Source organism: Panthera leo, chromosome C1 (assembly GCF_018350215.1).
Source record: "Panthera leo isolate Ple1 chromosome C1, P.leo_Ple1_pat1.1, whole genome shotgun sequence".
In the NCBI taxonomy this organism is placed as follows: domain Eukaryota; kingdom Metazoa; phylum Chordata; class Mammalia; order Carnivora; family Felidae; genus Panthera; species Panthera leo.
In genome coordinates this window covers 141,206,932-141,230,230 of record NC_056686.1, presented here as the reverse complement: position 1 = coordinate 141,230,230, position 23,299 = coordinate 141,206,932, and the positions used below count along the sequence as shown (strand labels likewise).

Sequence of the window (23,299 nt, the reverse complement as noted above, 5' to 3'; positions counted from 1 at the left end):
ATGTCCAGCTGGTGTACAGAGCTGCAGGCAAAAAGCAGAAGTCTATCTTCACCTCAGTTCCTGATACGCCTGATCTTTTAAGAGCCAAGCGAGGACAGAAGCTTCAGAGTCAGGTAAGATTCATAAACCTACAGCGCTGGCAGCACGGGGGGGTGGTTATGTGTGGCTGACCACTCCAGGTCAGTGCAGCCCCTCACACTTGGTTGTCCTTGATAAAGCCTAATGGCCCCTAACTTCAAGAAGTAGTTTTCTTTTGGGCCATCATAACTGTGGTTGTGTTTTACATAAACAAGTAATCCCATGTCTACTTTTCTAAGTTCTATGCAACTTCTGTTATTGGATGAGTGATCTATGGACTAAACTGCTTGATTCATTCAGTAGGACCTATCTGATGTTCATGACAAATGAAACCACAGTGTATGCATTCAGATGAAAATGGGGAAAGAATGTATTGAGGGCTTTGCCAGAACCTTCTCATTCTCCCCTTGGCATTCTTTATCACGGGGATTTAGATTGGGCCACACCCAACAGTAAGGGTATTAGGTAACTAGCATGTTGTACACGTATTTCCAAATGTGAAACACAGAAATAAAAGAACAGAAATACATATGATAAATAAAAAACCAGGACAACAATAGGTAGACATGGCCCTCCCATTTAGTGGGTAGAAATGAGTGAAAATAACTGGATACTAAATAATGAATGTTTTATCTCTATCACATCTGATCCCTATTCTCTGATTAGTATCTGTATGTTGAACTTGCCACCAAAGAAAGACCCCATCACCATGCTGGAAACCAGACCAAATCCTTGAAGCACGCTAAAGACGTAAAGGACTTGGTCAGTGAGGTAAGTTGGGAATTTGGCACCAAAGTGCACTGGGTTAAAGAAAAAAAAAAAAAGTATTCCCTTAAAACCTTCACTTGCTGCCTCTGATCAGAGAGCACACTTCTATAATCGTGCTCAGCAGCATTAAAACATGGAAGGTAAGCTATTCTCTTACTGAGCCTGATACAGCATGTTTCTAGGCTGGATCTGTGATGTGGTTATGAACTGGGAAGGATAAAAACACTTGAACTTACATTTGTCTCTTTTTTCCATCTTTATGTCTTAGAACAAGTACAAGATTCAATATGAAAAGATGAAGGACAAGTACACCCCCGTTCCAGATACGCCAATCCTCATCAGAGCCAAGAAGGCCTATTGGAATGCCAGTGATGTATGCATCCCTTTCTTCTTTTCTTCTGTTATGACAGGGACAGCCCAGGTCATCATACCTAAGAAACAGAAGATATTACAGTCATCCATACTTCAAAGACCTGGCCCACAACATGGGTCATGAGAACAACAACACTGAAACCACAAAAGGGCATAACTAGTATCAGTCAGGCACAGTACTTAAGAATAATGCTGAGAGATGCTAAAAGCCCGTTGTTCTTCTCCTTGCCCTTCTGGACAAAACTATGACCTTTTCTAATAATTCTCTGGTAGCATTTTCAGGGATATTTGACAACTAATTGTTACTTGTCCATAGCGTCATGGTCTTGGAATCAGCCAAACATGGTGTCAAATCCTGTTGCTGTCACTTGCCCGCTGTATGACTCTGTTATTTACTTAGTTTCTCTGAGACTCTGTTTTCTTATATGTGAAATGAGGATAATTAGACAAAACAAGATAATGTACATAATATTCCTGGTGCAGTGCTGGGCTCTTAGTTGACACTCAGAAAACGTTTGTTCCCTTTCTTCTCTTGACCACCTTAGTCATGAGAATGACACATTCATTAGAATTAGGACAGATTTTCATTTCCCATGCCACATGATCAAGGACGTGACTAGCTTTTAATGGTAATGGGATTACCTGTTAATACAGATAGGAAATTAATCAGCTCAACGTAGGTAACCAGTTCTTATCAGTTTTGTATCTCAGAGCCCATCTGCAAATGCATTGCACCCATTACCAGAACCAGAATCCTGGAGGATTGGGCATATTGGGACATAAACTCAGGCAAAATCTCAAGCAACCCTATAAGCCCTCAATTTAAGAATATTGCTCTAGGGGCGCCTGGGTGGCTCAGTCGGTTAAGCAGCCGACTTCACCTCAGGTCATGATCTCGCGGTCCGTGAGTTCGAGCCCCGTGTCAGGCTCTGTGCTGACAGCTCAGAGCCTGGAGCCTGTTTCAGGTTCTGTGTCTCCCTCTCTCTGACCCTCCCCCGTTCATGCTCTGTCTCTCTCTGTCTCAAAAATAAACGTTAAAAAAAAATTAAAAAAAAAAAAGAATATTGCTCTAGGATTTCAAGGCATCTTAAAGTCATTACAGTGATCTCTAAACAGAAATGTGAAAGGATACAGCAAATTGAAACAATATCTCAGTTCGTTTAGAGCTGAAAGGAGTTTGCTAACTGGACTAGCCCCTTGGCTCCTGACCCTTTGGGATACCTCAGGTCCCACCCCTGGTGTACAGTTGCACAAGATCCAATGGCCCGATAAATGGGCTGAGCATCTAATGCCAGCATCTCCTAAAACATCCAAAGTAATTAGCATGCTCTTCACTAAAGGTAAAATGCCCATAGAAGTGGTCTAGGTGTTGCTCAGCCCTGCAGCGTACCCACATACCAAGGCACTGGTTTTACACTCTAGGGGTCCAGGGGCAGAACATTTTGCTTAAAATATAAGCTAAGAAAGTCATATACTACCCTCAAAATCTATCCCCTAGGGTATTTTTAGTCGTCTTGTGACATCCTCATCTTTATCACTTCAATGTTAGCTGTTGAATATGAATTTGAACAAGCCTACTCTACATCACCACTCTCTGGGAGTGGTCGCACAGTGAAATTGGCCCCCGGGGCTCATTATGCCCCAAATGGACAGCCCACCCCTAGAACTTTCTCATACCAATGCTGATAACTCTAACCTTTAAGACAGTCCAGTGTAACCAGGGTTGTATCTGGCATTGAGTTTGGCTTATGTATAGGTGGCTGTCCCCGCAAGTAGAGCTAAGCAATTTTATAAGATCTGAAAACTAAAGTTACCATGTCAGGAGAAAAGTCATCTTCAATTACGTATTTGCTCAGCTACCCCAAAAGAAAACACTTACTTGAGATTGAAAACAGACTACTCAGAGAAGTACCCATCTTGTGTAAATGGGATGAATCTTGTGTGATATTCTTAGGTTTAAGTCAAGAGATGTTGACAGATCAAGATTATAATATAGCACAAAGATCAAGATTATACCACAAAGATCAAGATTATAAAATAAAATTTTAAGACTGCCTCATGGAGAAGGCATTTTAATACTAAGAGAAACTAAATCTTTCTCCTCTTTCCACGTACATTAGTAAGTCTTGGGCTCAACAAGGCTGTTTTCTTTTTTCCTCCTCCAAATTAGCTTTTTGTTTGTTTCAGATTTAAATAAACTTCTTAAGTAGTTTTAGATTTACAGAAAAGTTGCAGTGATAGTACAGAGAGTTCCCATATACCCTACATCCATTTTCCTCCCTTGTTAATTAATGCCTTACATTACCATTGTACATTTGTCACAACCAATGAATTCATATTGATTTGTTATCATTAACTAAACTCTATATTCAGGTTTCACAATTTTTTTTTCCCCAATGTCCTTTTTCTCTTCCAGGATGTGAAAATGAGCTTTTTAATCTCTCCTAAATTTATTCAAGAGAGAAGACTCAAGAGAGTTCAAGCTGAAAAGAACTCAATTATTTAATTTGGTAGTTTTTTTGTTTGTTTGTTTGTTTGTTTGTTTGTTTGTTTTTACAATCTGTGTGCTTTTTCTCTTTCCAGCTACGCTACAAAGAAACATTTCAAAAGACCAAAGGAAAATACCACACTGTGAAGGATGCTCTGGACATTGTTTATCATCGCAAAGTCACAGATGACATTAGTAAAGTATGTCCCTACTATTTCTACTTGTGTTGGGCTTAGTAATCTACCACCTTTTTTTTTTTTTTTAAGTATTCTTCCTTTCCTAAAACTCTCTAGAGAAAAATAGACTTTTTTACATTAAAGTTGGGTAAGACTTTATAGCTGTCTTCGTGCTTTTACCATAGGTGAAATACAAGGAGAACTACATGAGTCAGTTGGGGATCTGGAGGTCCATTCCTGATCGCCCAGAGCATTTCCACCATCGGGCAGTTACTGATGCAGTCAGTGATGTGAGTTTTAAAATCTTCTGTTTTTACATATAAATTCATATTCCCGTGTGACTTATAAAATTAAACACTGAATAAAAATTGAACACTTGGCTAGATTTTAGATCTTCTATATGGATGTTTAAATCCTAAAACTCCTTGCTAAATAACTGAACTTTAACTTAGGAGAGAGAAATCTATATTCAAATTTATAAACCTACCTGCATAATATCATATTACATGACTGGAAGTGATATGCTTCATTTAAGAAATAGCGTATTTTTGATCTTTTGATGAACAACTTCATGAATCAATGAAGACACATAACAATGCTCATCTGGAAATAAATTTCAGCTCTCTCTCTGAAAATACAGCTGCTGAGGTAATATACTTTCTAGGAAAATATGCCCATTTAATTTGAACCGCTTTAATTAGTATTAAAAAATAAAATCTCCATGTAGAACAGTACACCATAAAATGAGCAAAAATCAGTATTAGTAGAAACTTCTGTTAAATAATTGCCTTAATCCTTGAATATACGTCAGCAGTCAGAGCTGCTATTTGGCCTACCTGTATTGACCGTAACCTACTACTGTTTGGAGACGGGTTCGTAAAATTCTTTGATGATGTTCTTCTCCCAGGTAAAATATAAAGAAGATCTGACCTGGCTTAAGGGCATTGGTTGCTATGCCTATGATACCCCTGACTTCACTCTGGCTGAAAAGAACAAGACTCTCTATAGCAAGGTATGTCTACTCAAGTATAAGAGCCACCTGCATGTAACATATTCCAGTGCCCACAGAGAGAATTAATACCGAAGAAACAACTTTTCATATGTCCATCCCTGTTCTGTTTCTAGACCCTATAGCTAGAGTGCATACTGAATTGTTCACTCTGCTTAGGAAGTTTCTTCGTACTGACTTCACTGACTGTAGTCGCCATTTATTTGTATCATTTATTTGAATTTGATAAAAAGTCATCTCAGTATAACTCCTCATGGCTCTTTCAGAATTCCGTCCCTATTACTGTGTCTCTGAGTGACTTACCTTGTTAGAGTTGATATGTTAGCAAATATAAAGTGGGGTTATTTTAATCCACAAATCTGATGTGTGACTTAAAGCAAATAACTTGGTTTTTCTGTCCTCATTTTCCTATTTACAAAATAAAGCAGTTGGACTAGCTTCCTCTGAATTCTAAAATAGGAGTCAACAAATTTTTCTGAAAAGTGCCAGATAGTAAATATTTTAGATGTTGTGGACCATGTTCTGTCACATAGTCTTTGTTATAATTCCCTAAAATTATTTTAAAAAAATATTTTTAGTTCATGGGGTCATTTTAAAACAGATGGTGATTTAGATGTTAGCTCACCTCTGCTTTAAAGTATTATGATTATCTGATTAATTACTGGAAAATCATTTCAAATTAATGGATTAAAAATGCCCTCAAGTTCACCTGGAGTAAAACAAAATAAAATAATAATCAGTATAATATATAGAAACAAAGAAGAAACTAATTTGTATTTTTGCCTAGAATGGAAGATGGGTTTGACATCCATTCAATAAAGTATGTCTTGTGGGGCTAGTGTTTAGGGTTTCCATGTGGGTATACTTTTCATTGCCTTAGGAGACAAAGTAAGTGTTCAGTAACTGCTTGTTAGCCTCCACTGAATAAATTGTCTCAGTTGTATGATAAAATAAATGACATGTCTTGTTCTTAAGGTAATCACAGCCTGCTATCAAGTAACCATGTTCTGTTTTCTCTAGTATAAGTATAAAGAGGTATTTGAAAGGACAAAGTCAGATTTCAAGTATGAAGCAGATTGTCCAATCAATAAGCATTTCAAGTATGCGACTCAATTGATGAATGAGGTATGTATGACATTATCTAGTTCAACCTATTCTGTTCCCTTAAGAAGTCTATAGAGTTATTTGATTGAAGCCCAATACATAAAATGACAGGAAAGTCAATTTAAATATTGATTCAAGATAAAGATTTGGGCTCTTATAATGTCACCATCTGATGGGCTCTGCCAAAAGCAGAGGGAAGAAACTGTCCAGTAAATAAAACAAGTGAAGGGACTGTCCAGAGTGGTGTAAGGGTCCCACAGCCATCATTGCCTCTGTTCACACTAGCATAGGGCAGCACAGCCCTTTAGGTGACAAGAGGAAGGAGGTCAAGGATTTTGTTGACTAACAGCTGAACTCCTGTAAAAATGATATTGTGGAGCGTTGGGAGACCCAGAAGCTCAAGGTTCATTTGGAGTCCCTTACCAAGGCACAGAAATGGCAGTGGTTGAAATAACTACCCCTAAAGGGATAGTTGTGATTCATGCATTCAAATGTAGTGCCATTTGTTACTCATATTGGTGCAGAGAAGTATCCATTTGCACCCAAATCTTTTCTGGAACTGTTGTAGCAATAATTTAAATTTAGCTTAAAATGGCCAAAAATGAGCAAGCTGTGGATTAACTTATGTTTGGATGGCTTTATATTTAATTTCCTATCTTTGGATTTTCCATGGATTTATGTAAATTAAAAAACAATTTTAGAAAATTAGTAAAATGTATCTAACAATGAAAATGTAGCCAATAGTATATTTATTTCAATATATGAATCTTGTGTTGTTTCTGTTATTTTTAAACTTGATATCGTTTATTTTCAGTAGATTTCCAGGCAAGATGACTGAAGAATTACTGCAATAGCTTCCTAGGAAGACAGTATTGATATATTTTCTTTCTGTTTTCATAATTTGCAAAAGATTTCCAGGGTCTCTTTTATAATCAAATTCACTACCATTAGAAGACTGGTAGAATTTGCCCATGAATATGCTTTTTTGATTCTCACAGCCTTAGATAGTAAACCTGTAGTTCATCAGTGCCTTACTTAAGATGCCACAAAACCTAACATTGCTAATGGCATCATATTTAAAGATGGAAGATGTTTACGCACAAGGTAGTCCAATTTTGGTGTCATCAGTCATATCTATCCCAAGCCCCAGCCTTCTCTAGGTGATCTTCACTTGACTCTCTTTGCCTCCATGTTGTTACTACCCTGGATGCCTTAGGAGCCCACCTCTAGAAATGACCTATTTCTGGTTCTCTGGAGTGTTTATCTGGGGACATTTCTGTGTAGCCTTGAAGTTGTACTCTTGCTATAATTTGATATGATGTTTGAGCAGAAAAAATACAGAGCTGATTATGAGCAGCGGAAAGATAAATACCACCTGGTAGTCGATGAGCCTAGACATCTGCTGGCTAAGATCGCAGGCGACCAGATAAGTCAGGTACTGTGATGGGGCTGGCTGGACAGCCCAGGCAGGACTGTGCTCCAGATTTCTCATGAGATGTCGTTCCGTCTGCTGCAAGGATGTCATAGGTTCTGCCTATGATATTGGGATGTTCTGTTTCAAATATCTGTCTAGCCACCCAAAGAGCCCATGAGCTGTTTGAGTGTGCCAGTCCATGCTCTGTGTCCTCACATATGCTGTGGTGAAGATAAAAAGAAAAGCTGGGGCCCCTCACCTTTATTTTTCTGGAGGGTCTAATTGTAAGCTGCAAATTGAGTTGCAAAAGCAAAAACAAAGACAAAAATTCACGGAAGGAAACATCGTCGTGGAGTTTTCTACTCCAACGATGTCTTCTTTTCCTGTAAGGCAATGCTAGCGGAATGAGCTATCTTACCTCCCATTCACAAGGACTGCGGATGCTCAACTGCGAGTATTGCAGTCGTTCTACTTGGCAGTATAATGGGTTTAGTGTCTTCACCCACATGTATATTTGAGTACATAAAGTGTGCGTGCCTACATCTCTTCACTCAGAAGTGATTGGGATATAGAGCCATGTTCTTTTCTGTCTTCATAAGTCTCTTCTGTGCTTCACTGCTCTTTGCATGAACAGAGAAAATATAAATCTAGTGCCAAGATGCTTCTGAAACAAGGATGTAATGAAATTCTGCGTCCAGATATGTTGACTGCCCTCTACAACACACTCATGTGGAGCCAGGTAACGTTTGATAATGATGTGAAGAAGAGATTGAGAGGCCTTGAAGCCTCTCACTTTTACCCTTCCCTTGATTGCCTTCCCCGGCTCCCTGCCCAAACTGGTTTCGTGTGATTAAGCTGCATAAATATTCACTCTTTATAAATGAACTCTGGCTTGGCCAAGAGTGATGATGCAGCAGCCATCATCTGTACATCATCTAGTAACTCCTAGTAAGATTAACCGAGACTTTTTAAAATTTTATTTCTAAATTGGTATAACTTTAATTTCAATTTTTTTAATATTTTCCCCAAGAAATGGGTTCCTGGGGCGCCTGGGTGGCTCAGTCGGTTAAGCGTCCGACTTCAGCTCAGGTCGCGATCTCGCAGTCTGTGAGTTCGAGCCCCGCGTCGGGCTCTGTGCTATCAGCTCAGAGCCTGGAGCCTGCTTCCGATTCTGTGTCTCCCTCTCTCTCTGACCCTCCCCCGTTCATGCTCTGTCTCTCTCTCTTTCAAAAATAAATAAACTTAAAAAAAAATTAAAAAAAAAAAGAAATGGGTTCCTTATGGATTAAGGAGATTAAGTAGATTCAATGGCTTCTAAAATATATGAATAATATTTTCATCATCTAATACCTGTTGTTCAGTGATCACTACAACTGTACCATTTGGGAGGGATGAAGACCGCAGGGCAGCTCTCTGAATCTTGCACACATTTATGGCCTCTCGTTTGATGCTGATTTGCTAGGTTATTTCCAACATATCTGTCCTCACACACACACACGTGTTAGTGATGTTTCTGGTGACATTGCCTTCCCACGAGGTCAGTTGAAGCTCACATCACCACTTTTCCATCACATGCTGAGAGGTACATTTGAAGCAGCGAAACAAAAGACAAAAAACAAAAAACAGTGATAATTTTGCTTAACTACCAGATATAATGTTAGTAAAATGCCATTGTTCCCCCCAAAAAACACAATTTTTAATCAGTCTTTTGTATTAGAAACTCATTTTATCACTTACGTTTCACACCAAATCAATACATGAAATGAAGGGGATGAGGTCTACATAGAAAATCCAGTTTGCCTGAACCTTTTCCTGTGTCCTGCCTGATGTGATCAGCAGATAGTTGTGCATGAAATTTTGTTGTGCTTTCTGTATCTGTAACTGCTTTAAACAGCTTATGTGCATGAAAACAACCCGTGACTTGGAAATTACGAAAGTGTCTTTTTAAAAATGATAAGTACTTTATACCATGTATACTCCTTTTTTATTTGATATCTGTTTCATCTTTGACATGGATACATGCCTTAAGACATTATACATATTTGATGCAGCGTATTGTAAGTAATCATTACCTGTCAGAGTCCAGAGAACAAGGGTCCAGTCCTGGACCTGAGATTCACTCTGTATGTGTCCCTTAGTTCAGTCTTTTAACCTCTCTGGGCCTGAGTTTCCACATGTATGCAAATATAGAAAATGTCACTTATTATTTGCTACTCCATTACACTGTCACTATCAAATATGGACTTACATTAAACATTTCTGTTAGGATTAAGAGAGAAAGTATGACACCATGCCCCACATTCCCCACATCTGTGACTTATGTATTAATCCTACGATTTGTTGTGGGACTCTCTCAAGAAGAAAATTAGATCGTTAAAGCCCTTGATTCTACTTCAAGTTAACTTGTTCTTCTCTTCTACAACTTAGATCAAGTACAGGAAAGACTATGAAAAATCAAAGGACAAATTTACCTCAGTTGTGGATACTCCAGAACACCTGCGTACTACCAAAGTCAACAAACAAATTAGTGATGTAAGTGCAAGAAACACTGAATGGATTCTCAAAGTCAGGGAGCATTTGCAAATACGGAGAGACATTTTTGATTGTCACAACATCTGGAAGATTCTACTGCCATTTAGTGGGAGGGAGACGGGGATGTTAAATGTCCTGGTATGCTTACAACTCTTCTTTTGTAATAAAGAATTATTTCAACTAAATCGGCAGACACACTGTTTTAGAGGCAGTGGAGCTTTTGCAGAAAGCATGAAATTACCTGTTGAGTTTATAGAATTGTCTTTCCTTTATGTACACTAAAAAAATCCAAAAAAAATTGTGTCTATGTTTTATATTACATTGTATTATAAATTGAGATGTACCAGATTGTCTCCTTCTGCTTTCACTTCTCCTTCAGATACTTTATAAATTGGAATACAACAAGGCCAAACCCAGAGGCTACACCACAATCCACGACACACCCATGTTGCTGCATGTCAGAAAGGTCAAAGATGAAGTCAGTGATGTAAGTACAAGAATGGCTTTGCAGCACCTGTTATCTTGGGCTCTTGCTAACATGATATAATAAACCCTTTTCTAGTTATCTATTCCTGTGTAGCAATCATCCTAAAATTCAGTGGCTTGAAACAAGAATCATCTTTTTTTGCTCATGATTCTGTGAACTAATTGGGCACAGATGAGTGGACCCTCTCCGTCATGTGCTGTTGGCAGGCAGCTGAAGCCCAGGTGGGCCAGGACATCTAGGATGGCTCACTCACATAGCTGGCAGCTGAGGATGGCTATGGGCTAAGAGCTGAACTGTTGCATAGACAGGAACCCTTGTATGTGTCCTTTCCATGTGGTTTGTACATGTCAAAGCACAGTAGAAGGGTTCCAAGAGCCTGGGATAGAAACTTCCAGACCAGGTAAGGGCTACTCTTAGAATTGACAGAGTCACTTTCACCATATTTTGCTAGGCAAGGTGCATATCCAGATTCAAGGGATGAAGAGATAAGTGCCACCTTGGATGAACAAATGGCAAGATCACATTGCAGAGAAACATGGAGGGGGTGCCGGTAGGGGTTGTGGCATTGTTGAGGCCATTTTGAAAAACGCAGTGTGCCATAAACGCAGTGTGCTATTAATGTTCTGTAAGCTTTATCTTGACCCAGAAGAACAAGGTAACCATTAAATTCTAACACTCTGAATTTGAGGAGAAATTGTATTAATAAATTTTCAGATATGTAGCTAGATTCTGTGGTTGAAGGCTATCTCCCTTTTAGTTTAAAAAATAGATTAAAATTTTTAAAGAACTCCATGGCTATATGGGCACAAGAAAGAATAGTAAAGACAACTGTAGAATAGCTCATCCCTACCCCAAAACCTTGACTATGGCTGGTGCACAGGAATTCTTTGGTAGGTAAATAAATGTGTTCACACTGCTGACCCGGAGTTGCCGTGAAAAATGTTAATTACGTCCAGTGCACTGTTTATGAAGGCAGAAATGTATAGAACATTTTAAAAATGTTTTTTATGTGAAACTAAGTTTTGGCACTTCAAACATGAACATCACTGGTTCATAAACACCTATCAGATCCTCTGTGTGGAGCCGTCCATTCCCTCTAACTGTAGAAAAACGAAGCATTTCTGTATCCATTCCCTCAAACTTTCTGATTATAACAATAACCAGAGATATGAAAAATGTGGATTTTTCCCTAAAAATACTGATTTACTAGGTCTATGGCAAAGTGGCAGACGATCGTGATTTATATCACGAATCATATGATATAAGGGACTTCCTTAGAACAGTTTGACTTCAGGCTGAACACTAAAACCCAAAGTCCTCTGCAACAAGTAGTGGGAAGACCCCGAGGGTGTCCCAGAGCCTGGATTTAAGAGGAGCAGAAGTGGGTGAAGCTAGAAACGCCAGGCCCAGGATGGGCAAGTACCTGTTGAGCCCACAGAGTCTAAGCTTTCCCGTTCTCTCTCTCCCATCCAAACCCACACACGCCCAACTTGCTAGATGTGGCTCTGGCAATTATGGTAGTGGACAGCACCCATCAGTTCCTTCGTTTTTCAAAACCTGGTGCACAATCTTTGTCCTCAAGGGGTTCAACTTAATGGAAGAATAGACTGGTAAGCACATAATTACAACACAATGAGGTAACAGCCAGAAGTGTGGGGGCACAGAAGGAGGGCAAGACTAACAACATCTGGGTAAGCTAGTGGGGGGATTTTCTCTTCCATCAGCAGTTTTCAAGATGTGCTGAACTCAGGACTTTCTGATTTGGGGAAAGGAAAACACACATGGCCCTTTCAGCCAAGCTTAGGGGACATAAATCCTACAGTGACCCTGGTGAGCATACTCCATCTATTCTGGGGAGCTAGTTTTAAGACCTGAGACAGGAATGTGCATGGCTACATTCTTTCTTCACAACAGGTTATTCTGTCTTAAGAAGCATTATGTATTACAGTCGTGGTTTTAATTTTTTGTCATTTTTTTAAAATGCTTAGGTCACCAAAAAAATTAACATTGTCACTGTGTTTCCTCCCACAGCTGAAATACAAAGAAGTTTACCAAAGAAATAAGTCCAACTGCACCATTGTGCCAGATGCTGTTCATATCAAAGCAGCCAAGGATGCCTACAAGGTCAACACCAATGTAAGTTCCAGAAACTTCCCTAAGTCTAATGAGGGATTTATCAGCTTCTGCAGGACACATGACCTCCTTTTACATCTCTTCAGGTGACTGAGCTATAATGAGTCTGGATCAAGAGTTAGGCCCCAGCAGCGTGATTAATGATGCTGGAATCTAAATGCTGCCTTTGGTTGTCACAAAGGAGACGGGGAAGAGCACAGGTGGCCTAACCCTGTACGACAGATGGCACGCCCCTCAGCCTGTGTGCTAGGTGGCTGAAGAATAGGAGATTTTATTCTGAAATAAGTGTTTCAGCATCTTTCATTCCCTCCACCCTCTGTATCCTCCTTCTGCCTTGAATCCTAGAACCTGCTTCTTCTGGAAAACACATGCACACCCACGCATGCGTGCGCAAACACACACACACGTGCACGCACACACACACACATTTCAATTACTTGAGGCTGTCAGAGGTTGGCCTAGGCCTTTCTCCTTTTCAGATCTCCCTGCACGGACTCCTTACTTTTTTTGTGGTGGGACATCTTAAAGCCTCAACCACAGAAACATTTTTTTGTGCATTTAGAGGAGTATTGACTTTTAAAAGATATATAGATGGTTAAATAATGAAACCGTAATAACTCAATGAATGCCCACTAGTGCCAGAGGGAACATATATTTATCAGGGTCAGCGGACACCTTTAGGGGCTGGCAGGTATTGTAGGTGTCCCGAGGTTGGATTGAGCGATAGGTAGCAGGATGGGTGTGTGAAAAAGCAAATGCAGTAAAATGTACATTGTAGAATCCAGGCATGTATGGATGGGTGGGTATTCTCTCAGATTCTTGCAGCTCTGTTGTATATTTGAAAAATTTCATAATAACATGGGGGGGGGGAACTTCATAGAATAGCACCAAAAGCAACCCTGTCAAAAGCATGCAGATTTTATTATGTGCAAAAGGTACCTTGACTAAAAAGAAAAAGAGTGAGGAAAGAAATGTGCCTGACAATGAGGGCTCTTCCAAGGAAAAATTAAATTATGTAGCACCTGTACCTCAGATTTGTCCCCAGGCCACCAGCTGCCGAGCTCAGGTGAAAGTCTAGCAAGTGTGCAAGTGTCTCCAAAGCCAGTCTCTGCAGATTCGAGTCCCAGCTTTGCCATTTACTAGCTGCCTCCCCTTGGGCAGGTTGTTTAGCCCTCTCCTCGGTTCTTCAGCTGTCAATTTCATGCGGTTGTTATAAAGATTAAAATGAGTTCATAGTTATGAAGCACTTAGAAGAGTGCCTGGCATGAAATAAATACTATAAGTTTAATAATTAAAAAGACAATTAAGCCTGAGTTTAGCTAGAAATTAACGGCACTTGACTCTGAAGATGATAAAGCTGCACTGGCAGATAGATTTAGGATTATTTCACCTGGAGGCCTTTAAAATTTTTAGCCCCTATTTTGAGACCAAATGGTCCCACAAGATGACCTTTTAAATGGCTGACTAGTTGCATAAATTGTACAGAAATGTTAATTGGGGCTCTCTCTTGCATAAAGAACAGTGATAATGTTGTCTGTTGAAATGCAAGAGGAGTCCCTCTGTGCCACATGCGGTTATGAATTCAGTCCACTGACCAAAATGATTGATTTCCATCTTGTTATAAACAGCTGGACTACAAGAAACTGTATGAGGCCAACAAAGCTCACTGGAGGTGGACCCCTGACCGACCAGACTTCATCCAGGCAGCCAAGTCATCCCTGCAGCAGAGCGATGTGAGATGGGAGAGAGGGTTGGGCTCTATGACACGCCTGAGGCAGAAAAAATGAAAGACTACTCATAATAGCCACTGTTGCGGGTGTCAGCCTAGTTCACTTGAGATCCAGTAAGGATGGGGGGAGGGGCAGTGTGAGGGGTGGAAGGCAAGTACAGGAAGCAGAGCCGCTGCCGTGGAGCCTGGTCTCCTGCAGGTGGGGTTGGAAACTGGGGGTGAGCAGGCTGGGAGGGCTTGGTCCTGGCCACGGGGCTGGAGAGGGGGAGCCCAGCACGCAGTGAGGGGCCAGGAAGCCTCTGCCCCCATTCCAGCAGCAAGTCGTCATAGTGCCCTTCAAAGGAGGATCCCTTACAAATTTAATCAAATGCCCGCTTCTTCCTCTGCCTTTCTTCTGTTTCAGTTTGAATATAAGCTGGACCGAGAGTTCCTCAAGGGTTGCAAGCTCTCTGTCACTGATGATAAAGACATGGTCTTGGCCCTGAGGAATTCTATAATAGAAAGTGACGTAAGTATCCGGTGCCTTCCATGATGGCTCACCTCACTCGGGGCTGTCCTCTGTGGCACAGTCTCCAGCCACACCCAAGGAACGACAGAGAAGGCTGCTGGTGTAGGAGCTCAGGCGTGAGTCCTGAAATACGACCCTGCCCCTTGAACACCAGCCACATGGCGGAGTAGGGCCACAGCAGGGGGAAACCATTAAATCCAGGTGTTCATTCTTGTTTTATACTGCACTACGAGATAATTCACACAGCAAGAATTGGGAACTGAAGTTCTGGCTGGATTCTATGCGGAAACATTCATTTTTGTGTGATCATATTCTTCCTCTGCTGCTGTTTCCTCATCTGTAAAGGAGAAACAGTAATGCCTCCCAGGCTTCAGGGGGCAGATCACATGACATATTTGAAAGTCCTTTGAACTAAGGCTAGGTGTATAAAGAAAGATTCATCATGAAATCCATTTTGATTGTTATTGAAGCCTCAACTTGCAAGAGAGAAAGAACATCTCTTTTGTACATTTTCCAAGATTTCCAAACATCGAATCTTTTATTGAGTTTAATGTTCATCCGGTGTCAGTGGTGCTGTTTTCCCAGCTCTGTCTAGTGATTTGGGGACTGAATAAATATATACAGGACACCCAGACTAACTAAAGAAATATTTTTTCACCCCTGTAGCTGAAATACAAAGAGAAACATGTCAAGGAAAGAGGAACCTGCCATGCTGTGCCTGACACTCCTCAGATCCTCCTGGCAAAGACTGTTAGCAATCTGGTGTCTGAGGTAATCCTCTAGCAACCATATGCTCTCCTTCCATCTTGGGCTAACGCCCCAAGCAGACACTCTAACAAGCTCTCTGTGGATTCCCTCAGAACAAGTACAAGGACCACGTCAAGAAGCACTTGGCCCAGGGCTCATACACAACACTGCCAGAGACCAGGGATACTATTCACGTCAAGGAAGTGACCAAGAATGTCAGTGATGTAAGTGACCAGCCCCACAACTCTTGGCACAGCAATACCACTTTACCGTAGAACCCAGGGAAATCGGCACAAGCTGCCTTTTTGCTTACAAGGGCTTTCCTTTATGTCGCTTCACCCTTACCATCGATGCCCATTTGTGAATTTTCAATTCTGCTTCAAAGGGGGACTTGATATTTATTAGGTTTCCAATTATGGCAACTAGAGAAAATGTGGGTTTTACCACAGGGCATGTTATCTGCAGGATAAGATGTTAGTAACCCAGCGTTAATAAAAGGTGGAAGCATTGCTGATTAAGAGTGGCCTCTCCTGTCATTAAACTGCTCAACAATTTTAGAGAAGTAAAATCACTACTTTGTATCTCCGTAATCTCTGCCCACCTTGTCCTTATCAGTGATGCTTTAATAATCATGGTATTATATTTTTAAAGCCCTTTATGGTTCCATGTATTTTTCCCAGATAGAAATGGCAAATGAAAGAGCTTAATTGGCTTGTAGTCAGTTCTCCAAAGATTGCTATGTGTTTCCAGTGTTGGGTTCCAGGACAGAAATGACCGGGAAGAGCTAGAATATGGATCAGAGATCCAGGTTCCACACTGAGGCCAAAATAGCAAGCCACAGATTTTCCTGGAGGTCTTCTCACAGTTCCTCAAGTAAATCAGTTCTGTTCCCAGACTCCTCTGCTCACATAAATAATTCTGTCTTTATTTAGACAAATTACAAAAAGAAGTTTGTCAAGGAGAAAGGGAAATCCAACTACTCCATCATGCTGGAGCCCCCAGAGGTGAAACATGCTATGGAAGTGGCCAAGAAGCAGAGTAATGTAAGTCCCCCTACCCCTCTATACTCTCAGGGGTTCTGTTGAGCCGGTGGATCCTAAATTGGAGCATATTGAGCTGTTTCCTGTGAGTGGTAGCCCTACTTTCTCTGTCTGGTAGTTTAAAAAATACGGTAGCTTAAAAAATTGGCTTGGTTTTAATAAAAAGTTTCCTTGTGCTTAATGAGGACTTTTTCAAAGATAGCGTATCTCCCAAGTGAGTAAACACTCTTTTTTCTCCAAACAAAGGTTGCTTACAAAAAAGATGCCAAGGAAAACCTGCATTACACCACAGTGGCCGATCGGCCGGACATCAAGAAGGCCACGCAGGCAGCCAAACAGGCCAGTGAGGTAAGGGTGTGGTTAAAATGTACCTGCTCCCCAGAGGTCACCGCCACCAAGTAGTACAAGGCACCCACCCCCTAGAATGTATTGCCCATCTTGGTTTTCTTTGATTCAGGTGGAGTACAGAGCCAAGCACCGTAAGGAAGGCAGCCATGGGTTAAGCATGCTTGGTCGCCCAGACATTGAAATGGCCAAGAAGGCAGCCAAGCTGAGCAGCCAGGTAATACAGATGGGCGAGTGGCAGCTCTCATGTGAAAAACCTGTGGGAGGAAGTTGTTCCCAGAATGAAAGTGCAATAGTAGCAACAAAAGAGATCCTCAGTCTTTGATAAAAGTGCTGAGCTTGGAAAAGTGGTATCATGAAGGCGTACCAAGGACCTTCTCTCTCCTTTCTGTCGAACATCTCAGGCCTTTCTCGTTCCCCACTTTTCCACTTGTGGGTGTGTCTAGATGTTTGTGTGCTTAACTGTCTTCATGGAAGAGAAACATCGATTGTGAGGGCCTTACTGGCACCTCTCCTCAGGTAGTAAGATTACATCCCAAGGGTGGGATTCATACTTGGGTCAACTGTGGGAACTTAACAGGCACGAGTAATGACATTTGAACTTCTAGAACCCACCCGGATGCAGCCACCTTTATTCTTTCATTCAGCATCCGTATATTTCATGACTGGGCTAAGACCTAGGGGATGAACGGATGAACATAACTATTAGCTATGCTTTTCTTTACGCTTCCAAGTGTCCTATTCGGATAACAAGTTGTATGATCACTTTACATAGGACATGTTCTTTTGTATTTATATTTCGTCTGTTTCTTAGTTTTCAAAATAATTGATGTTCAGAAATAATTTGGAGTTTTGCACTTCCTGTTAGGTTAAATACCGAGAAAATTTCAACAAAGAGAAGGGCAAAACACCAAAATACAATCCAAAAGACAGCCAGCTCTACAAAGTCATGAAAGATGCTAACAATCTGGCAAGTGAGGTATGTGTGTGTGTTTTTTTAATTGTGGTAAAATATATAACATGAAATTTGCCATTTTAAATATTTTCAGATGTACAATTGACGGACGCCTATCTGGCTCAGTCAGAAAAGCATATGACTCTTGGATCTCAGGGTCATGAGTTCAAGCCCCACGCTGGGTGTAGAGATTACTTAAATGAATACACACACACACACACACACACACACACACACACACACACGATGTATAATTGAGTCCATTGACTATATTCACAGTGTTGTCCACATACCACCGTTCTCTCCATCACCCCAAACAAATTCTACGACCATTAAGCAATAATTCTCCATTCCTCTCTCCCCCTAGGCCCCTGGTAATCTCTATAAATCTCTTTTCTGTCTCTATGAATTTGCCTATTAGAGAATTTTATATGAGTGGAATCATGCAATATTTGTCTTTTTTTGTCTGGCTTATGTCACTTACCATGTTTTCTAGGTTCCTCCATGACATAGCATTTGTCAGAACTGAAGTTCTTCCTATGACTAAATAATAATCCCCTTGTATGTATACACCACATTTTACTTCCCCATCTGTTGATGGACGCTTGAGTTGTTGCCACTGTTTAGCTACTGTGAACTAGGGGTGTTATTTTCATCACCATCTCCAGCACTTGTTTCAGGATATGGGATATCGTAGCATGGCTTCCATTAGTACTGTTTTCCATTTCCTATTTATGTGATTTCTTTCTTTCCCCTGGACTTGCAGGTTAAATATAAGGCTGACCTGAAGAAACTTCACAAACCTGTGACTGATATGAAGGAATCTCTGATAATGAATCACGTGCTGAATACGAGTCAGCTTGCCAGTTCTGTAAGCTCAGCCATTTGCTACAGAAACAGCATGTTTCACCCATTTGTGGCTGAATTCCTTTGCTGAACTCACACACATCTTCTCTGCTCCTGAGATGCTAGCTTTAGAAAACTCTTCTGTTGTTTCAATGCATTCTTCCAAATTAAACATTATCCATTCTCCACTGACTGTAACATCTCTCAGAATATAAAAACGCTTTTATTCTTCAAGTATTTAAACTTTTATTTCCCAATTAACTAAGCCCTTCCCTCCTTCTAAGGACATGGAATTATGGTTTGGAATAATTTCTTTCACTTTTCACTTTTAAAACCTACTTTGAATAAGCCATATAACCAATGTATTTACCATCCTGTATTAACTGGCAGTACAGAATGTGGATCTTCCTCCTTTAAAAGGTTTTCGTAACCGCCCACTTACTGTTTGCTGGTTTTAATTTGGTCTTGATGCTGCTGCTGTGTAAATGTCTAACCTAAAGAGGAAAAACAGAAATGCTGAGCAGTTTTTCTCTCAATGTGCCTTTATGCCACCTTCCCCTCAGTACCAGTACAAGAAGAATTATGAGAAGAGTAAAGGCCACTACCACACAATACCAGATAATCTGGAGCAGCTTCATCTAAAGGAGGCCACAGAATTACAGAGTATAGTAAGTCAATCAAGACCGCCTTCTGTCCTGATGCTCGTTCAGCCATAGTGTCAAAAATGTTCATGGATTCCCCCTCAGAATGGTAGTTACAGTTTTAATAACCATTGCTGGAGAAAACTGCCCAATGATATAAGGGGGCTTGGAATTTAGCGGCGTTTTGAAACAAAACTTTATGTTCTAAATAAGAGCATCGACGTGTATTGGAGACACGGTGCCGGTGTATGCAATGTGTGTTATTCAGATTACTGACAGGGGCTGGAAGCATGCGTATTATGTTACAAGGGGGACAGACCCCTCACACCAACCCCACTGTGCCCTCACAAGTCTACACCCCCACTAAGGATGTAAGCCTTACAATGATGATAGAGAGCCTTGGGAGGATTTTGAGCAGAGAAGTGACCTGATCAGATATACCACCGAAATATCTGAGGGTATTTAAGAAATTGCAAAATTTGTAAAATAAAGTTTCTCAAAAGAAAGGACTCAGAGAAGAAGTTTGTTGTCACACGACTTCCTATATCACAAATTATTTAGGTTAGCATTATTTAGGTTTCTTGTTGGGCATTCACAAAGAGGGCTAAATTACTGGAAGTGTCTTCGTGTCATCTGGGAAGCAGCCCGCATCCCCAGCTTTCTATTTTGAGCAAGATTGCTGAGACTGAGCATTGCCATTAAGATGCTCTGTGAACAAGGGCCTCTGTCTCTCTGACTTTCAATTTCTGAATATCTATGGGCTGCCCCCACTCCTAATCACATGTAATGAGGATGAGAACATTGTATTTGTAAAATAGCTCAGAGGGGTCTTTTGTGAAGGTCAAATTTATTAAGTCATCCAACATGTAAAGTAGTTTTCATTTCTATATGAATTTATATTGACTGCATTGAATATGTGACCAGTTATGATCGACCCAGTTATTGACATATAAATAAAGTTGTGTGTGTTAGCTATCAAATTAGGACCCCAGGTCTCTGATAAAAGTCCTTATGAAAGAAAATCTAGAGATATTTCTCAGAAATATGGTTAGATGCTATGGTTAAAATGTTCACATCTACACATACCAGATCTTGTCCAACCTTCATCTTATGGGTGGCTTTCCCCATGCATTTCCTTCCTCAACATTTCTTCTCTCAGCTGATTCTTCTGCAGTGATTCTTTCGTCTCCTTGGATTGAACATAAATCCTATTATGCCTTGCAGACAGTAATGGTATTTTCTCCCAGGCAATAACAAAAAGTACTAGATCTGAAACACTACAGGAACCTGTTTTGGGTGGCAATGAGGTGCCACTCAGGTGGACAAATGTATCAGTTACAAACTATCCCTAAACTGGCCTCTGTCTGTGAATTGATCAGAGGAGTTATATCTAATAAGGCTTTTCATCACTAGGTGAAATACAAAGAAAAGTATGAAAAGGAACGAGGAAAGCCCATGTTGGACTTTGAAACACCAACGTACATCACCGCCAAAGAGTCTCAACAGATGCAAAGTGGGGTAAGTTCTACAAAAACACACCACACAGCAAACATACATCAAGCTGTTAAAAACAAACTCTGCCCTCAAATGTGTCCAGCCTTCTGTTATCCAAAAGTTGTAGATGACGGAAATTTTACTGACATGTGGTCACTAAAATTTTTCCATCTCAGAAATCTTATGATTCGGTTATAACAAATATTCTGAATAGTAAACATTTATTGTATATGTTTTATTTCAACTCTCATTTCCATAGCCTTAGAGCATAGCAAACTACTCCTAACTCTGAAACAAATTATATTGAATGTAATATGAATTTTTCTTTGACAAATGAAGAGTTTCCCTCTGCACAGACCCACCATTGGCTTTGGATTGCTCTTGTCTTAATAGGAAACCCCAACCAAACAAAAGATTAGTAATCAAGATGTTTATCAAAACAGCAAAAGCCAAGATGCCATATTTCCTATTTTAGAAATGTAACCGGAAGCATCTAAAAAAATTGTTTTTTTTTCCTTTTTAACCAATAGCAGAGAAGAATGGAATCTTATTTTGAATGTTAGGAAGTCTGTTTTCACTGGGAAACAGACTTATTTTGGATTGCATTTTACCTCTTCCCCCATGGGGCATATCTCCAACTATAAAAATAAATCGTTGTTAATAAAGTAGCATTTTACAGAGCTTTCTGGTATATAGAAGGCCAAATAATCAAAAGTTAAACATAGTTTCATATGATTAGTGAATGTGGGCAAAGGGTTTGTGGGAGTTCCTTGTACTAGTCTTGCACCTTTTCTGTAAATTTAAAATCCTATCAAAATTAAAAAGGCCAAATTTGCATTTGGTGCCCTCAGGCTCTTCTTCCTCTGCATTGTTATCTTCCCGTCACTTACTTCTAGTTCCAGAAGTAAAATCTTTTGTTGCCTGGGGAGAGATGACAATGGATTCAGAGTCTGATGGCGCTTGTGACCTTCTGCTGTCCTGCCCTATTGTGAAGCAGGGAGTGGGGCCGCCTGAGTCACAGCGTTTGACAAGTGAACAAGGAGCCCAACAGGGCTTTTCAATAGCTGAGTCTCTTTTGCTGTAGACAAAGAATTTCCAGAATAATCAGACTCATTTCAAACGTGTGACTGTTAGCAAAACTATGATCCAGTTAAAAGGCCATACATAGAAGGTCAATGTTATAATCTTTTTTTCTTCCTAGGTTTGAGAAATAAGTTGTGATAAAGATTCTTTTTTTAATTTGTGTTTCCTTCCTACTCACATTAGAAAGAATATAGGAAAGATTATGAAGAGTCCATTAAAGGCAGAAACCTGACGGGCCTGGAGGTCACGCCAGCTTTATTACATGTCAAATATGCAACCAAAATAGCCAGCGAGGTAGTGCCCACTTGGTCTTTTCTTTCCCTGTTGATCCCAATAATTGCACTAATGACACTCATCAATGTTCCTTCTAGCAAGTTCATCACTACCTAACTTTCGCGGGTTTCCAGTTGGGTTCACATGTGTTTGGTATTACCATCTAATCTATTACCCACGTTAATACTTCTCATTTTTTAATTGAATACCTAATAAAATATGCTTACCTTAGCATCCTGTTAATGTCTAGTTTCTTATCTGATATTTAGTATTAACCGATGAAGCTTATACCCTGCCTTTATGCATATCTTTAATCACTAAACTGTAACTATCTAAAATTGGAAGGGTATTTTTTCTTTTTTTCTTTTTTTTTTTTTTGGCTCTTTATTTAAGAGGAACAATCCAGGTTTTCTTGTCAGTGATGTTGCTTTTATTTTGTGATATAGAAAGAATACAGGAAAGATCTAGAGGAAAGCATCCGTGGGAAGGGTCTCAGTGAAATGGAAGACACACCTGACATGCTAAGAGCAAAGAACGCCACTCAAATCCTCAATGAGGTAGGCCCACAGCCAACTGCATGCATATAATTAACAGAGCATCTTCTTCCTCCAAGCCAAGTTACCCTGAAAAAGGAAGAGAGAAAAAGAGAGTTTTGAATTTCAAATTCCATATCTAACATGGTTATTAACCATTAAATAAGTGATATCTCAATTTCTGATGAGTTGATATTATAAGTTTGTATCTAGTGGCTATCATAATCTATTTACCTATTTGATAGATAAATGGATAGACAGATAGATCTATTTGATTTAACCACAATCCATTTGGTGAGCTGGTTTAAAAAAAATTTTTTTTAATGTTTATTTATTCCTGAGACACAGACAGAGCATGAGTGGGGGAGGGGCAGCGAGAGAGGGAGACACAGAATCAGAAGCAGGCTCCAGGCTCTGAGCTGTCAGCACAGAGCCTGACGCTGGGCTCGAACTCACAAACCGTGAGATCATGACCTGAGCTGAAGTCAGTTGCTCAACTGACTGAGCCACCCAGGCACCCACAGTGAGCTTGTTTAAATTAAAA

General features: G+C 40.2%; 1 protein-coding gene and 1 long non-coding RNA gene across 2 annotated transcripts in view; one reads left to right on the top strand and one right to left on the bottom strand.

Annotated features, from left to right (window-relative positions):
* Positions 1–23,299, top strand: part of NEB (nebulin) — a 223,788-nt gene that overhangs the window by 173,198 nt on the left and 27,291 nt on the right. The window contains exons 106-129 of the mRNA XM_042948758.1: positions 9–113; positions 745–849; positions 1,115–1,219; positions 3,802–3,906; positions 4,068–4,172; positions 4,790–4,894; positions 5,912–6,016; positions 7,326–7,430; positions 9,837–9,941; positions 10,321–10,428; positions 12,460–12,564; positions 14,190–14,294; positions 14,694–14,798; positions 15,465–15,569; positions 15,659–15,769; positions 16,478–16,588; positions 16,832–16,933; positions 17,043–17,147; positions 17,799–17,909; positions 18,652–18,756; positions 19,295–19,399; positions 20,786–20,890; positions 22,133–22,243; positions 22,669–22,779. Coding sequence (XP_042804692.1) covers positions 9–113; positions 745–849; positions 1,115–1,219; positions 3,802–3,906; positions 4,068–4,172; positions 4,790–4,894; positions 5,912–6,016; positions 7,326–7,430; positions 9,837–9,941; positions 10,321–10,428; positions 12,460–12,564; positions 14,190–14,294; positions 14,694–14,798; positions 15,465–15,569; positions 15,659–15,769; positions 16,478–16,588; positions 16,832–16,933; positions 17,043–17,147; positions 17,799–17,909; positions 18,652–18,756; positions 19,295–19,399; positions 20,786–20,890; positions 22,133–22,243; positions 22,669–22,779 — 2,550 coding nt within the window. The remainder of the gene's footprint in view (positions 1–8; positions 114–744; positions 850–1,114; positions 1,220–3,801; positions 3,907–4,067; positions 4,173–4,789; positions 4,895–5,911; positions 6,017–7,325; positions 7,431–9,836; positions 9,942–10,320; positions 10,429–12,459; positions 12,565–14,189; positions 14,295–14,693; positions 14,799–15,464; positions 15,570–15,658; positions 15,770–16,477; positions 16,589–16,831; positions 16,934–17,042; positions 17,148–17,798; positions 17,910–18,651; positions 18,757–19,294; positions 19,400–20,785; positions 20,891–22,132; positions 22,244–22,668; positions 22,780–23,299) is intronic.
* Positions 1,121–14,276, bottom strand: LOC122226123. The gene is made up of 3 exons (XR_006205482.1): positions 14,157–14,276; positions 8,760–8,984; positions 1,121–1,277 (listed from the first exon to the last, which is right to left on the bottom strand). It is a non-coding gene; the product is annotated as an uncharacterized LOC122226123 (long non-coding RNA).